The sequence below is a fragment of the Mastigoproctus giganteus genome, chromosome 2, assembly GCF_048544385.1.
Source record: "Mastigoproctus giganteus isolate SK-2022 chromosome 2, ASM4854438v1, whole genome shotgun sequence".
NCBI lineage: Eukaryota > Metazoa > Arthropoda > Arachnida > Uropygi > Thelyphonidae > Mastigoproctus > Mastigoproctus giganteus.
In genome coordinates, this window is record NC_143576.1 from 63,138,929 (window position 1) to 63,155,559 (window position 16,631).

Below are 16,631 nucleotides of genomic sequence, written 5' to 3' on the forward strand. Positions count from 1 at the left end.
CCCGTAGGTTTCCTTACGGCGCCTCCATAGCCAGGTGGGAAGGAGCAGCAGTGCGTAGTACACGCTTCTTGATTAGACCGGGGTTCGAGCCCGTCACCACCAACTACGGAGGATGTGGAAAGGTCAGGGAATGACCACCGCATATTCCCGGAGCAATATGGCCTTAGTTGCTAATGCTCCTAAAAACCGAATAACAAACCGTTTCCTTACAAGAGACTAATCTAACTCCAAAAGTAATTCCATCAATCAAAAATTATACCATTTACAGAAAAGATAGAAACTCTTCATTATCTGCATTGCAGTTTTAGTTTTGAATATAAAATACCTTCTAGAAACATTCCATTTGGACCCACTTAGAAGCTGTTGCAGTATGTGTATCGGTTGGAAAAATTCTAACTCTAGTATCACTGTACCTTCCACCTAAGAATATGTGCATGGTCAAAGAACTAGATGACCTCATAAAACAAATACCACCACCTTTTTGTATCCTTGGTGACTTCAATGTGCATCATCCATTGTGGGGATCAGCCCACACTGACAATAGAGGACACTCGATAGAGACGATACTAGACCAACTGAATCTAACATTACTAAATTCTGGTCAAAATACTTATACTCACCTTCCCACTGGATCTATATCAGCAATTGATTTAACAATCTATTCCTCCCTATTGTTTTCCAGTATAGAATGGACAGTTTTAAGTGATCCACACAATAGCGATCACTTCCCAATTGTATGTAGAATCCAAACACTACAAACCCTAGGCCTGATCATCTGGTAAAATGGAAATTCTCAAAAGCAGATTGGGAAAGTATTCAACCCACCTTTCTTTTGATAGCAAATTGATTAAACTACAACCCATTGATTATGTCACAGAGCAATATTACCAGGCAAATACTGACCATAGCCTCCTTAGCAATACCTCAAGTGTCCACATGTAAACACAAAAACCTTAAATACTGGTGGAACGAAGCTTGTACCAATGCCAAAAAGGAAAAAAATAAAGCTTGGCACCTTTTCTGGAAGTTTCCAACAACCAACAACCTAATTCAGTATAAAAAGGCTTAAGTCAAAATACAGTTTGCCTCCACTATTACAAAGGACACAAGCAGTTAACTCATTTGGAAAAAGATTCAGCAATTAAATAGCAAATATCTACCTCCCATCTCCTTCTCCCATCTTAACCAAAAATGGACAGGAAATATCTTCTTCTGGAGAAATAGCTACCACCCTTGCAGAGACTTTCTACCCAACATCTGCTACTTCAGCATATGGCAACTCTTTTTTTTTTTTTTCAAATCAAAGCTTCTGCTGAAAGATACAAGATAAAATTCCATAATACCTAATATCTTGCCCATAATCAACCATTTAACCTATTTGAACTGTAAACATTAAATAGATCACCAAATCATCATGCAGCTGGACCTGATGGAATATATTATGTAATGCTGAAACATATAAACAGCATGGCCTTGAATTTACAATGAATGTTCTATAACATTATTTTTCTTGAAGGTGCATATCCATCTTCCTGCCATCATTCGGTTATTTTAGCCTTTTCTGAACCAGGAAAAAATCACTCGCTTCCAGAAAATTACCAACCTATCTCTCTCTAACCAGCTGCCTAAGTAATATCTTAGAAAGAATGATACACAGGTGGCTTACCTGGGTTCTTGAAACTAAAGCACTGATGAACAACAATCAGTTTGGATTCCGACAAAACAGAACCACTTTGGATCTAATGGTGAAAGCTGAGACTAATATCCATAATGCTTACATAAAAAAATGAACATCTTGTAATGGTAAGTCTCGATATAGCAAAGGCTTGCAACATTACCTGGAGGTATGGCATATTGCAAGAACTTTATTCCATAAGATTGTGAGGGCATTTACCTGAATTCATTTGAAATTTTCTTCAACACAGAACCTTTCAGGTCCGCTATCAATTTGTACTTTCTCGGTCTGACACTCAAGAAGGTGTTCCGCAAGGATCACTACTTAGCTCTACCCTTTTTTCACTTAGACTGAACACCACAACACAGAACATCCCCAATACTGTAGAACTATATATGTATGCTGATGATCTTACTATACCTTGCCGTTCACAAAATATTCGTACCATTGAAAGACAGCTGCAACTTTCCATAAATAAGTTGGAGACATGGGCACTGCAGAATGGATATCATTTATCAGAACCAAAAATAATTTCAGTTCACTTCTGCAAAAAATGTAAGCTACACCCAGAACTGGAACTCAGATTAAAAAACCATTTGATCCCTCTCACCAGTAATCTTCGTTTCCTAAGCCTAATATTGGACACCAAAGTAATCTTCATTTCCTAGGCCTAATATTGGACGTTTCCTAAGCCTAATATTGGACACCAGACTTAACTTTGTTTCACATATCACGTAACTCTGAACTATTTTTTTAAGGAAACTTGATATACTTAGGTCCATTTCTGCTATGACATGCGGTGCCGATAGATACACTATTACATTTGTATCATGCTATTATTAGGTCTCGTTTAGATTATGGTGCTATTGTATATGACTCAGCTAGGAAAAGTGCATTGATCAGGTTTAATACCATCCAACACAGTGCCCTTCATACTGCTCTGGTCACATTTAGAACATCCCCTGTTCAGAGTCTGTATGTAGAGGCACACGAACCTCCATTTCATTCACCTTAGAAGACAAATGCTGCTTCCTAATTATGCAGCTAAAATTCAAAGCCTTCCAGTCCATCCTGTTTGACCTTTGCTTTCCATCCCTGAATGGACAGCATTCTATAACAGTAAACCGACTGAAAATGACTAGCTGGCATTAGACTAAAAGATTTGCTTCACACCTTGAATATTGATTTTGATAATATACTTCAAAAGACCAATGTTCCTGATCCACACTGGTCTGTAAATCTCCCTCACTGTGATACCCACTATCAGCAATGGAGAAAGAAATCCCTTGCAGATGAAAATATCAAACTACATGATGAACATGCCCTCAATCAAAATTGAGAGTAGGAGTGTGCTATAGGCCTAATGACTCTGATGAGTATAATAATATATTGTACAGGGAAATAGAGTGGGCCAGTAAATCAGAGAGTCTTATAATGGGGGATTTTAATTTCCCAGATATTGACTGGAATTTGTGGGTTGGTCACTCGCACACTAGCAAGGCTTTTGTGGATTTATTGGATGATTGTTTTCTACATCAGCATGTTCGTGAGGCAACAAGAGGGAGCAATACTCTTGATCTGATTATCAGTAGTGATTCTTCATGCATTAAGAACCTGCAGATAAATGAACCACTAGGTGGCAGTGATCACAGTGTGTTGAAGTGGGATTTACTCAAGGAGGTAACTACCATCAGAGGTAAAGGGAAGGGTTTTTGTTTTCGTAAAGGTGACTATGATGGTCTGAGACAGTATTTAAATTCTATACAGTGGGACCAACTGATGATGTTACCAACAGCAAACTCAAAATGGGAAGCATTCAAGGAACTAATCTTGGTGGCTACCAGGCTTTACATACCAACTAAGAAATATTGTTCAAGGTTTAGGCCTAAATGGTTGTCAGATGGACTAATGAGACATGTGGCAGAGAAGAAAAATGCATGGGATACATGCAAATTAATGGGTGACATGGAAGCCTATGATAGATATAAGTTGGTTTGTAACCAAGTCACAAAGGAGATTAGGCAGGCAAAGGCAGACTACGAAAAATCCTTGGCAAAGGATGCAAAGAAAAACAGAAAGGAGTTCTTTACATACTTGAACTCGAGAAGGAAAGGGATGAATCAGATTGGTCCACTGGATATTGATGGTTCAACAGTTGAGGATCCTGCTCAGGTGGCTAACAATCTAAACGAGTATTTTGCATCTACATTCACGCATGAGGAGTTATTCAGGAAGGAGAATGATGTAGGTAAAGTAAACATTGGCAGTGAGCTGGATGATTTTGTAATAACTGAGAGGAAACTGGAGGAGAGATTGTTGAGGATAAACATAAAAAGAGGCACCTGGGGTGGATGGGATCTATCCAGTTATATTAAAGGAGGCAGCAAAGGAAGTATGCAAACCCCTAGCCATAATTATGAGAGCTTCTTTGGACTCAGGGGAGGTACCCATAGACTGGAGATGTGCAAATGTAACCCCAATTCACAAAGGAGGATCAAAGGCTGACACAAGTAATTATAGACCTGTTAGTTTAACTTCTGTTCCAGGTAAATTAATGGAGGCACTGGTTAAAGAAGCACTGCAGGATCATCTAGACAAGAATTCAGTTATAGCTCAGACGCAGCATGGTTTTGTTAAGGGCAGGTCTTGCCTGACCCATTTGTTTGGATACTATGATGTAGTCACAAAAGAACTGGATGCAGGGGCTTGGCAAACCCAGGGTCCTGAGCTGGATATCATCATTCTTCTCTTTCTTGGTGATTCCTTTCTACTTCTCTCTCTCTCTCTCTCTCTCTCTCTCTCTCTCTCTCTCTCTCTCTCTCTCTCTCTCTCTCTCTCTCTCAGGGGGTAACTTGGGAATTTTTTTTTTTTTTTTTTTTTTTTTTTTTTTTGGCTGGTGCAGCATAAGCCTCAGGCTTCCTTGTACCATATGGCCATTAATAATAATAATAATAATAATAATAATAATAACTTTGATATTATATATTTGGATCTTAGAAAGGCTTTTGATACTGTTGCACATGGAAGACTGCTGCACAAATTGGAGCAGTGTGGCATTGGAGGCAAATTGCTGCTATGGATAAGGGGATGGTTGAGTGGCAGAAGACAGAGAGTGGTAATCAATGGACACTGCTCAACGTGGACTAATGTTATTAGTGGAGTTCCTCAAGGTTCAGTGTTGGGTCCATTGTTGTTTTCGGTGTTTATGAATGATATTGATGATGGGATATCAAGTTTAATGTCTAAGTTTGCAGATGATACAAAGGTAGGCAGGGTCGTTAAGGACACTTCTGACGCTATGCTGCTGCAACAGGATCTGGAAAGGTTGAACAGATGGGCTGAGAGGTAGCAAATGAAGTTTAACATTGACAAATGTAAAGTACTACATATGGGTAACAGTAACCCGAGAGCAATGTATCAACTCTGCGGTACTACACTGACAGTGGTGGAGAATGAAAAGGACCTGGGGGTAATTGTGCAGGCAGATATGAAGTTCTCTGAGCAGTGCAGACGAGCTGCAAGAGTAGCTCATGGTGTCTTGTCAATGATATACAGGAATTTTTCTAGCAGGGATAAGGAGGTGATTATTCCCTTGTATAAGGCAATGGTTAGGCCACATCTTGAGTACTGTATACAGGTCTGGAGGCCTCATTTCAAGAAGGATGTAGAGCTGCTGGAACGGGTACAGAGAAGGGCAACAAGATTAGTAAATGGAACAAAGGGTTGCTCTTACGAAGAAAGGCTTAAGTTTTGCAAATTACAGAGTCTGGAGACTAGGCACCGGCGAGGTGATCTGATAGAGGTGTATAAGGCTTTGAATGGTTTGAGCATGCTCAATGCCAATGGGATTCTTCATCTTTCTCAGAATAATCACCTCAGAGGGCATAAATTCAAAATGAGGAAGGACGGATGTCGGATAGATGTGCGGAAATTTGCCTTTGGCCAGCGGGTGGTTGGTTGGTGGAACCGACTTCCATCACTTGTTGTTGAAGTTGATAGCCTAAACAAATTTAAAGCTCAACTGGACAGGTATTTCGAACGAACGGAGGGGTGAAATGGGAGAGGGTTTTTTTTTTTTTTTTTTTTTCTGGCTGATGCTGAATAAGCTTGCTTTCTTGCATCATATGCCTCTACTAATGCTAATGCTAATGCTAAATATATACAGATGGCTCAAAAACAGATTCTGCCATTGGTGCCATGGCTGTCTTTCCTTCTTTTACAGTCGCCATATCACTGCCAATTGAATGTAGCAGCTATACTGCAGAGTTATATGTAATCAGATTAGCCTTAAAGAATATTAATGCTTTCCACAATGCTAGCAGTGTAATTTACACAGATTCCATGAGTGCATTGTGCAATCAATTTTCAATATCGCATCCTATCAAAGAATCAGATCATTTCCTGTTTAAACCATCTATGAAGTAGGAATCATTTAGTGAAATTCTGCTGGATTCCAGTCATTCTGATATCACAGGTAATGAGAGAGCAGATCAGGCAGCCAACAAACCAAACAGTACAACACCAGCAAATTATCAAATACCATACAGAATTTATTCAGTGGTCAGAAATATGGAAGTCACAAAGGAATAACAAATTGCTCCAAATCAAAGAAGAACCAGCATTACGGAATTCCAGCTTCAGACAAAACAGACTGAAAGAAGTTGTACTATCAAGACTCAGGATAGACATATTCATCTAACCCACCTCAATGCACGCATTGAGTATTACAACTTACAGTCAAGAATATACTTTTAAATTTTCTTCACTATTCCCATTTCAGAAAAAGTACTTTCCACTCTCAATCACAACTGGAAGAACCACTATTGCTTACTCACATGATTTGAAATAGTGCTAACCTAGCTGAACTCTATACTTTCTGAAACAAATACATATATATGAATTCCTCTGATGCCAAGATGGAACAAATTATATTACTTTAGAATAATAATATAAGGCCTCAGCTGCCCTTGTGCCCTTAAATACCAATATTATTATTATTAGCCATAAGGTGCAAGGAAACCTGAGGCTTTTGGTGCACCAGAAATGGAAATCACATTGGTATGCTCTCCCCAGGATGGCTAAATGGGCCTCTTCCAAAGACTTGCTTGCTTGGTTGACCCTAGAATCTTTCTAGGGTTGACTCTCGCAACTCCTTGGGAATTGTAGCTTGTTCTCTTTGCTGTCCCTTCCCTTCAAGGGGCAGGTTACTTCCTGACACCTTTGATCATCTCTCTGTTGGGACATGACTTTGCTGTTTGATCTCCCGAGGTTGGACTCTGCTGACTCTTGGATTTTCCAGGAGTGTTTGTTTGTTTGTTTGTTTGGTTTTTAGGAGCATTAGCAATTAAGGCCATATTGCTCTGGAAATATGCGGTGGTCATTCCCTGACCTTTCCGCATCCTCCATATTTGGTGGTGATGGGCTCGAACCCTGGTCTAATCAAGAAGTGTGTGCTATGCACTGCTGCTCCTTCCCACCTGGCTACGGAGGTGCCCCTCCAGGAGTGAGATTTCCTTCCAACATTCTCAGCTTTGCTGAGAGCCCTACCTTGATTTGCTGATACCAGTAGATCTTCCTTATTGGCACGTGATTTCCTTGCTCTCCCCAGGATGGCTAGGGTCTTCTGTTGGAATTACTAGCGCTAGACTCATCTCCTCTACATTTTTCTCTTCCCCTAGAGTTACACGTCTTGCTGGCCACAAGCTTTCTTGGAGTGGAATCATCTTGCTGACCATGGACTTCTGTTCTGAGTGGGATTCTTGAGTAAGATTCCCTGCATCTTTAACTATACTGTAAACGTTGATATTTTTATTACTGTGGAGATACCTCCTCCTTTTGTCCTCATCTGCTTGCTGTATTTCTTACCTAAGCTTTACCTCCCTCTTTTCACTTTCATTATTTTTGCCTTCCCTCCAGAGTCTAGTCTTCAGAAAAGGAATCTTGCACAGTATAAGGTTTTGAAAGATGGCCTGCCTCCTCATAGCTGAGAGGCTAGAAAAACACATATAGACCCAGTACATACAGACCCAGTAATACTTGCATAACTGGCTTGGCATATTGCTGCAACACTGGAGAACAGCATATATGAAGAGGACCCCAGGAACTGCGACAACATTGTACATATGAAAGACTTTCTTTTTGTACAAATTTTTCTCACTGTATTCAAATTCCACATCTCTGTATTTTGTTGTCCACATTGTCTGTATTTCATGACTTAACCAGTATTTCAAATTCATCAAATATAGTTACTGCACATCTAGAATTAGTGTATAAGCATGTACGTGTCCATCTATTTTTTTCTCTCAGTATCCCTAAAACAGCCTGTATGATTTCTAATCCCATGAGGATCCTAGCAGGCCTTGTAATTCCCCCACAGCCTTCTTTCTACTTAAATAGAAAAAGTGCAAGAATCAATTTCACTCTGCTTGCAGCTGCTGTTAAATTCTTGTATTATTCTGTGCAGATATCCTTGTACCTCTTCTATTTAAGTATATTTCCTATAAAAACAGTTTCTGTTGCTAAAAAGCACAGATCATCCTGAGAAAAATTCTGCCTCATGAGCTTTGCACAATATCTCCAGTGCTAGATTTGAATACTCTGAGTAAAATATGTACAGAAAAGAGAGAAATTACAAGGGGGGGGGGAAGAAGAGGAGGTTAAGAGTTATACTTTTGATTAATATGAGCATTAATTCTGGAACAGTATAATGAGCAGACACAGATTGCGAGTGTAATATAATGACCCTTCTGTGACATAAGTACTGGTGGAAAAAATGAGAGTAGGAGTATGTTAGAAGCCAAACTACTGGGTTGAATGTGCCCAAATTTATTTATTTATTATACAAGTAAATTTAGGTCAGCCTTAAAAGTTCATTTTATTTAATTTACTGACTGTTTTGTTTATTTCAGACAATGTCCAGTTAATTATACCTGCCTTCAGGGTTTTGGAAAAAATCCAAATTATGGGTATACAAATTTTGACACCTTTGGTTGGTCACTTTTAGGAGCATTTAGGCTAATGACACAAGATTTTTGGGAGAGCTTATATCAAATGGTAAGTAATAAGCTTTATTCTTAACTTATTAATTCATGTACATTTCCATTAAATAAACCATACATATCTAGTGAATATGTCAAAAATTGTTAGCATGCTGATCACCAACTATTAATTTAGTAGTCATAGCATTAGAATTAGCAATATGAGGCAAGGAAGCAAAGCACTTATATAGTACTAACAAAAAAATAAATAATAAATAAATAAAAAATAACAACATGCTCCAGTTGCCCAACATTCCTTCCAATAATTTCCCAGACTTTCCTTAAATTATTCAAATTATTTATTATTTATTTGACACTAGATGGAAGTTTATTCCAACATATATTAATCTTTGGCTGAATGTAAATTTCCACAGACCTGTTCTGCAGCTATCCTTTTCCAATTTAAATTTATACCACCTTCTTAGTTCCATGTAAGGAGGAGTAAAGATGCCATCAGCATTTAGTTTCCTTAAGCCTTTTATGCTTGAATTAGATCAACAGGTAGATATCTAGTTTCCAGAGACTGCATAGAATTTATTACAGAACCCAAATCTTTCAAGGTAAGAATATCCTTTTGTGTCCCCAACTAATCTTGTTGTTCACCTCTGCACACTTTTCAACTACTTTTATATCCTCCTAAAATTAGATTTCCAAACCTGTATATAGTATTCTAAATGTGGCCTAGAACATTGCCTTATAGAATGGGATAATCACTTCTTTATCCCTATTGTCAAAATTCCTGTATAGCATTAGACTCCAAGCAGTGTAAACAAGCTACCAGAACAGCCCATGAGCCATTCTGGTAGCTTCTTTGCACTGCTGAGGGAATTTCTTGTCAGACTGTACAATTACTCCTAGATCTTTTTCATACTCTGGTACACTTTGGATTTTGATTTTGAGTTTGGTATCACCTGGATCGTATGTTATTCTGTGATCATTGCTACCCAAATGTAGTACCTTGCATTTATCAGTGTTATACCTCAACAGAAAATTTACAGCCCATCTGCTGAATTTGACTAGACTTTATTGAAGTAGCATACATGATTACTATCATTAACCTCTATGCCCATCTTTGTATCATCAGAAAAATTTGACATTAAACTTGAAATACTGGCAAGAGTTAACTAAACAACCTTTTTAATGCCATAGAAAAACTTTAATGAGAAGGCATGATTTGTTAATTAGCTAACTCCATTGATAGCTGTCATTCATTTCTTTTCTTTTTTAGTTTTGTCTCTTTTTTTTTTAGCTGTCATTCATTTCCACTAATTGCTATTTGCCTGGAACAATGTCTTGCATATGTGATATGCTTCAATAATTTTTTTCTGTTTGTCTGCTATTCATGTTTGCTTTCAATGAAATTAATGAATATTTAGGAGCTGTTTTGGTCACTCACTACTTTCTTCCATTTCTTGATTGTGGGCTTTTTTTTTTTTTTTTTTTTTTTTTTGCTTGCTTGCATGTAATCAAATCTTAATACAGTAACACTATTGGGTGCCATTATGTTATGGAAATTTATCATAGTACTAAACAGTAAGAAAATATCATGCTCTGCTTTCTTGGTAGTGCTCAGGCACAACATGTTGGGTATTACTTGTTTATTTAAAATTAAATTACCTACAAAGTCTGATGCAGTGTTATTTCTAAGCAGCTGACTTTTTATACATAAGATACAGAAAAGCTTTTTGTAATTTCTAAAGGGCCATTCAGTTGAATAATGCTCAAAAAGTTATCTGAGTGCTCCCAAGGAAGCAGAACACGTTATTTTGAAATAAAATTTCTTTAATGTAACTACATCCAGTAGTATTATTTTGTTTAAATTGGATTTTGTAAATTTAAGATGCCACAATTGAGAAAGGAATACTGAAAAAGTTGAGAAATGAATGCCCAACTGAGAAGTGAATGCTGAAAAAGTAGCGAAATTGAGGGGTGACAGTGCTTGATTATCATGTGGAAATTTTTGCTTCTAGGAGAATCGAGTCTGTTACATATTAATTAAATTTCATTGGCTAAGGTAAAGAAAGCCAACATGAGAACCACAGCAAACTTCGGAAAACTTACCAGACAAACTGGTTTCCCACCTACTGCAGTTTCTCCCTGCATTCTCCATAAACAGATGGTGTGTATGTTATCGGTAGTGGTAGTAGAAGTCAATAACGATGTACTGATTAATTTTTTCTCATTATTAAAAGCAGATTATTGGAGTTCATGAGTGTTTTCGTGACTGAAATATACTTATAGGTACCACCTCAGTCTTAGGGTGTTTATCCCCCTTCCCACTGTTTTAAAATAGGACAACGACTTCTACTGCCACTACTGATAACATGCACCATCTGTAGAAGTCATTTTCCTATTTTAAAACAGCGGGAAGGGGGGTGGGGGGGATAAACACCCTAAGATTGAGGCAGTCTGGAGGATGTATCCATAAGTAAAATTCATGAACTCCAATAATCTGCTTTTAATAATGAAAAAATAAAACTAATCAATCCATCGTTATCAACTTCTACTGCCACTACCAATAACAAACACACCGTCTGTTTACCAAGAATGCTGGAAGAAACTGCATTATCAGGAAACTAGTGTGTCTGGTAAGTTTCCCGAAGTTTGCCTTGGTTCTCATCCTGGCTTTCTTTGCCTTCGCCATTTCAGTTTATGCTTGTTTCATGCTTCATTCAATTTCCTGTAATCGAACTGAACACAACAGTGTTGTTATGTTACCAAAATTTACAAAAGAAGTCTGCAATTCAGAAATTCATGAAAAAGAAAGTAGTGATAACACAGGGCAACTTCAGTTGACTGTTATGCAAAACATATGCTCGCAGCATGTTTCTAGAAATAAAATTTAATTTTGACTCCTGCTCTGTGAAACTTTATACTTTTAAAGCATGATTGCCTTACTTAACCTTGTAGCTGGCACATCCTTGAAAGTCACATTGGCTCCGTGAATCGGCTCCCGAGTGCCAAGCATTTTTTCTATGTGATTTATAGAGTGCTCTTTGAAAACAATATAGTTTTATTTCTTTTCTCGTGTGATTTTCTCTTCTTTTGTTCACATAAAGTGGTTCTTTGCTTGCAAAGTCAAAGTAAGAACCTAGAAATGGGATCTACCTTTCTTTTCTTGTTTAGTCTTCATATTAAATACTAACCACTCTACTAACTTCAATAACTACTTGGTCACTGGTGGCACAGCTCCTACCTCCATGTGGCGTGGCCAGTAACCTGGGGGGGGGGGATATCCATCCCTCAGTGCTAAAAGTACTCTTGGTCCAGCATCCATCTAAACCAAATTTGGTAGACCAAGGCAATAATAAGCCACTCACAATTCCATCCCAGAGACCACCGCATTGTCAGGTAGCAGAAAATTTGCAAAGATCTTATCCTGTTGAGGTGAAACAATCATGCCTAACAAGCATGGATTCAGATGATACTATTGGTCAAGAAGAACTGCTTGAAATACATGCAGAACATGATATGGATGATAGCAATGAATCAGGACATCCCACTTTTCCCCAAAAAGAAAAATCAAAACCAGCCCATCATAAACAATCAGCTTATAAAACACAGTCAGATACATTTTCCACAAACAAAACCAAATAATGGAACATATCATTCAGTGGAATTGTAGAGGTTTTTGCAGCAACATCGATGATATCGATGAACTAATTCACTGCTTCCATCCTGTTTCCACGTGCCTACAAGAAAACAACTTGACGCCCAAAGTTTCCTCCCCTACAGTCAAAAATGACACTATCTTCAGACAGGATATATATATGACACTAATATTGCTCATGGAGGAGTAGTCATCCTGTTGGGCTTCCCTACAGTCCAAGATTCAAACAGTGCAGATCCTCCATGGTCTTCTATTAAAGCATCCTGTGACAGCTATTTCCTAAACTGGAGAAAACATTCACTTGCAAATATCAATATACAGCAACTCCATACTGCTCACACATAAAATTATCCACCGTTTCACAAAAGTATATACACTGATGGATCAAAGTCTGAAAGTGGAGTTGAGGCTACAGCCTTCTTTCCCTATATCACCATCTCTGTTTCCCTGCCCACTGAATGCAGTGGTTATACAGCAGAATTATGTGCCATCAAGCTTGCTTTTGAACATATTCTCCATCTATCCATTCAAAAAAGTGTAATATATACAGACTCACAGAGTGCACTTTTAGCCTTGCAAAATTCCTCCTCAAAACACATCCTTAAAAAAACAATAAAAACTCAGCATGATGCATATTCATGAACACCAGCAAGTAGTCATCTTTTGTTGGATCCCAGGCCACACTGGGATATGAGGGAAGGAAAAAGCAGATTACGCAGCAAAACACTCATCCAACATAGCATGTTCCATATATTGACTACAGAACCTATATAAGGTAAGGAACAGTGGACACTTCTATAGCAAGCTCAACTGCAGAACAAGCTCCTTGAAATAAAATCTGAACCACAGTTATGGGCTTCCAGTTTCTTTGTAAACAGAAAGGAAGAAGTCCTCTTATCCAGAGCACGAATCGGTCACAGTCACCTCACCCATCTCTATCTACTGACTGGAGACGATCCTTCGAAGTGTACACACTGCAACTATTTTCTCACAATGAAACACATTCTCGTTGATTGTACACTGTATACTGATGCTCAAAAAACCTCATTCAGTATTCTTCAAAATCTTCAAGAACCTTTAACACTTTGTCATATCATAGGCAATAATGCAAATCTTCCAGAATTTTTTTGCTTCCTAAAACAGATACAGCTATATGATTGCCTCTGACACCATGTCTGACCTCCATATCATTGATGCCGACCGGGCTAGCCGGGTGGGTAAAGTGCCTGCCTGGCAACCTAAAGGTTGCAGGGTCGATTTCCGCCTTGGGCTTGGATCAAAGTACTGCAAAAACCTTGGGAGGTGCATTATGGCCACAGAAGCCTATGCGCCAACAACTACCAAAAAAAAAAAAAAAAAAAAAAAACATATCATTGATAGGCGCAATATGGCCCTAGTGGCACCTCAATGGCCAGGTGGGCAGGAGCAGCAGTGCGTAGCACACGCTTCTTGATTAGACCGGGGTTCAAGCCCGTGACCACCAAATACGGAGGATGCGGAAAGTTCAGGGGATGACCACTACATATCCATAGAGCAATACGGCCTTAGTTGCTAATGCTCATAAAAAAAAAAAAAACAAATAACAATAATGGCCCTAGTAGCCCTTGTGCTGGAAATAACAATACGAATACAATACCAATACTTACCAGCTGTCTGAGCAAAACCTTTGAAAAAAATTATTCATCGCCATCTGACTTGGTATCTTGAGTCATTGGACCTTATGATTGGATCATCATTGGACCTTATGATTAAAGCCGAAGCAAACGTCAGAAATGCATTCAACAAAAAGAAGCATCTCGTTATGGTGTGTGTGGATATTGAGAAAGCCTTTGACACCACATGGCATTTTGGCATCTTAAAGGATCTACATTCTCTTGGCCTGAGAGGAAGCAGCTCACATCTGGTGAGTATGGGTTTGGCACACCTAGGGACGTGAGCTGGATATCATCATTCTTCATTCTTCATTCTTCTCTTTCTTGGTGATTCCCTTCTACTTTTGACACTCCCCTCTCTCTCTCTCTCTCTCTCTCTCTCTCTCTCTCAGGGTAACTCGGGGAATTTTTTATTTTTTTTTGGCTGGTGCAGTATAAGCCTCAGGCTTCCTTACACCATGTAGTTAATAATAATAATAATATTTCATCCAAAATTTCCTACAACAAAGATCCTTTCAAGTTCGTTATCAGGGAACTCTTCACAAACAACTTTGTCCAGGAAGAAGGAATCCCTCAAGAGTCCATTCTCAGCACTACTCTATTTGCAATTAGAATTAATCACTTTAGCATTAGCATTAGTAGAGGCATTTGATGCAAGAAAGCAAGCTTATGCAGCATCAGCCAAAAAAAAAAAAAAAAAAACACTTCCACTTCACCCCTCTGTTCGTTCAAAATATCTGTCCAGCTGAGCCTTAAACTTATTTAAGCTATCAACTTCCACAACAAGGGATGGAATTCTGTTCCACCAACCAACCACCCGCTGGCTAAAGGCAAATTTCCACATGTCTATCCTACATCTGTCTTTCCTCAATTTGAATTTATGCCTCTCAGGTGATTATTCTGAGCAAGAGGAAGAATCCCATCAGCATTGAGCATGCTCAAACCATTCAAGGCTTTATACGCCTCTATCAGATCACCCCGCTGGTGCCTAGTCTCCAGACACTGTAATTTGCAAAACTTAAGCCTTTCTTCGTAAGAGCACTCCTTTGTTCCATTCACTAATATTGTTGCCCTTCTCTGTACACGTTCAAGAATCTCTACATCCTTCTTGAAATGAGGCCTCCAGACCTGTATACAGTACTCTAGGTGTGGCCTGACCATTGCCTTATACAAGGGAATAATCACCTCCTTATCCCTGCTAGAAAAATTCCTACATATCATTGACAATACACCATGAACTACTCTTGCAGCCCGTCTACACTGCTCAGAGAACTTCATATTTGCCTGCACAACTACCCCCAGGTCCCTTTCATTCTCTACCACTGTCAGTGTAGTACCACAGAGTTGATACGTTGCTCTGGGGTTGCTGTTTCCCATTTGTAGTACTTTACATTTGTCAATGTTAAACTTCATTTGCCACCTCTCAGTCCATCTGCTCAACCTTTACAGATCCTGTTGCAGCAGCATAGTGTCAGTAATGTCCTTGACAACCCTGCCTACCTTTGTATCGTCTGCAAACTTCGACATTAAGCCCATATACCCTCATCAATATCATTTATGAATACAGAAAACAATAATGGACCCAACACTGAGCCCTGAGGGACTCCACTAAAAACATTAGTCCATGACGAGTAGTGTCCATTGATTACCACTCTCTGTCTTCTCCCCCTCAGCCACCCCTTTATCCACAGCAGCAATTTGCCTCCAATGCCACACTGCTCCAATTTGTGCAGCAGTCTTCCATGTGCAACAGTATCAAAAGCCTTTCTAAGATCCAAGTATATAATATCAAAGTTATTCCCTGCATCCAGTTCCTTTGTGACTGCATCATAGTATCCAATCAAATTGGTCAGGCAAGACTTTCCCTTAACAAAACCATGCTGTGTCCGAGCTATGGCTGAAGTCTTGTCTGAATGATCCTGCAGTGCTTCTTTAACTAGTGCCTCCATTAAATTTCCTGGAACAGAAGTTAAACTCACAGGTCTATAATTACTTGTGTCAGCCTTTGGTCCTCCTTTGTGAATTGGGGGTGACATTTGCACATCTCCAGTCTGTGGGTAGCTCCCCTGAGTCCAAGGAAGCTCTCATAATTATGGCTAAGGGTTTGCTTACATCCTTTGCTGCCTCCTTTAATATAACTGGATAGATCCCATCCACCCCGGGTGCCTTTCTTGTATTTATCTTCAACAATTTCTCCTCCACTTTACTCTCAGTTATTACAAGATTCTCTAGCTTACTGCTAGAGTTGAATACACCTCTGGCTTTCCCCTCGCTAAATAAGTCCTCATGTGTGAATGTCGATGCAAAATATTCATTTAGTTTGTTAGCTACCTGAGCAAGATCATCAACAGTTGACCCATCGATATCAAGTGAACCAATCTGATTTATCCCCTTCCTTCTAGAGTTCACATAAGTAAAGAACTCTTTGCTGTTTTTCTTTGCATCCCTTGCCAAAGATTTCTCGTAATCTGCCTTCTCCTGCCTATAACCTCCTTTGTAACTTGGTTACAGATCAACTTGTATCTATCATAGGCTTCTGTGTCACGTGTTAATTTGTATGTATCCCATGCATGTTTCTTCTCTGCCATATGCCTCATCAGTTCATCTGACATCCATTTAGGCCTAAACCTTGAACAATATTTCTTAGTTGGTATGTA

The 16,631-nt window shown here is 38.9% G+C and overlaps 1 protein-coding gene across 1 annotated transcript in view; it reads left to right on the forward strand.

The window, feature by feature from the left end:
• Positions 1-16,631, forward strand: part of LOC150089320 (sodium channel protein para-like) — a 2,114,826-nt gene that overhangs the window by 793,348 nt on the left and 1,304,847 nt on the right. The window contains exon 10 of the mRNA XM_090389008.1: positions 8,584-8,728. Coding sequence (XP_090245134.1) covers positions 8,584-8,728 — 145 coding nt within the window. The remainder of the gene's footprint in view (positions 1-8,583; positions 8,729-16,631) is intronic.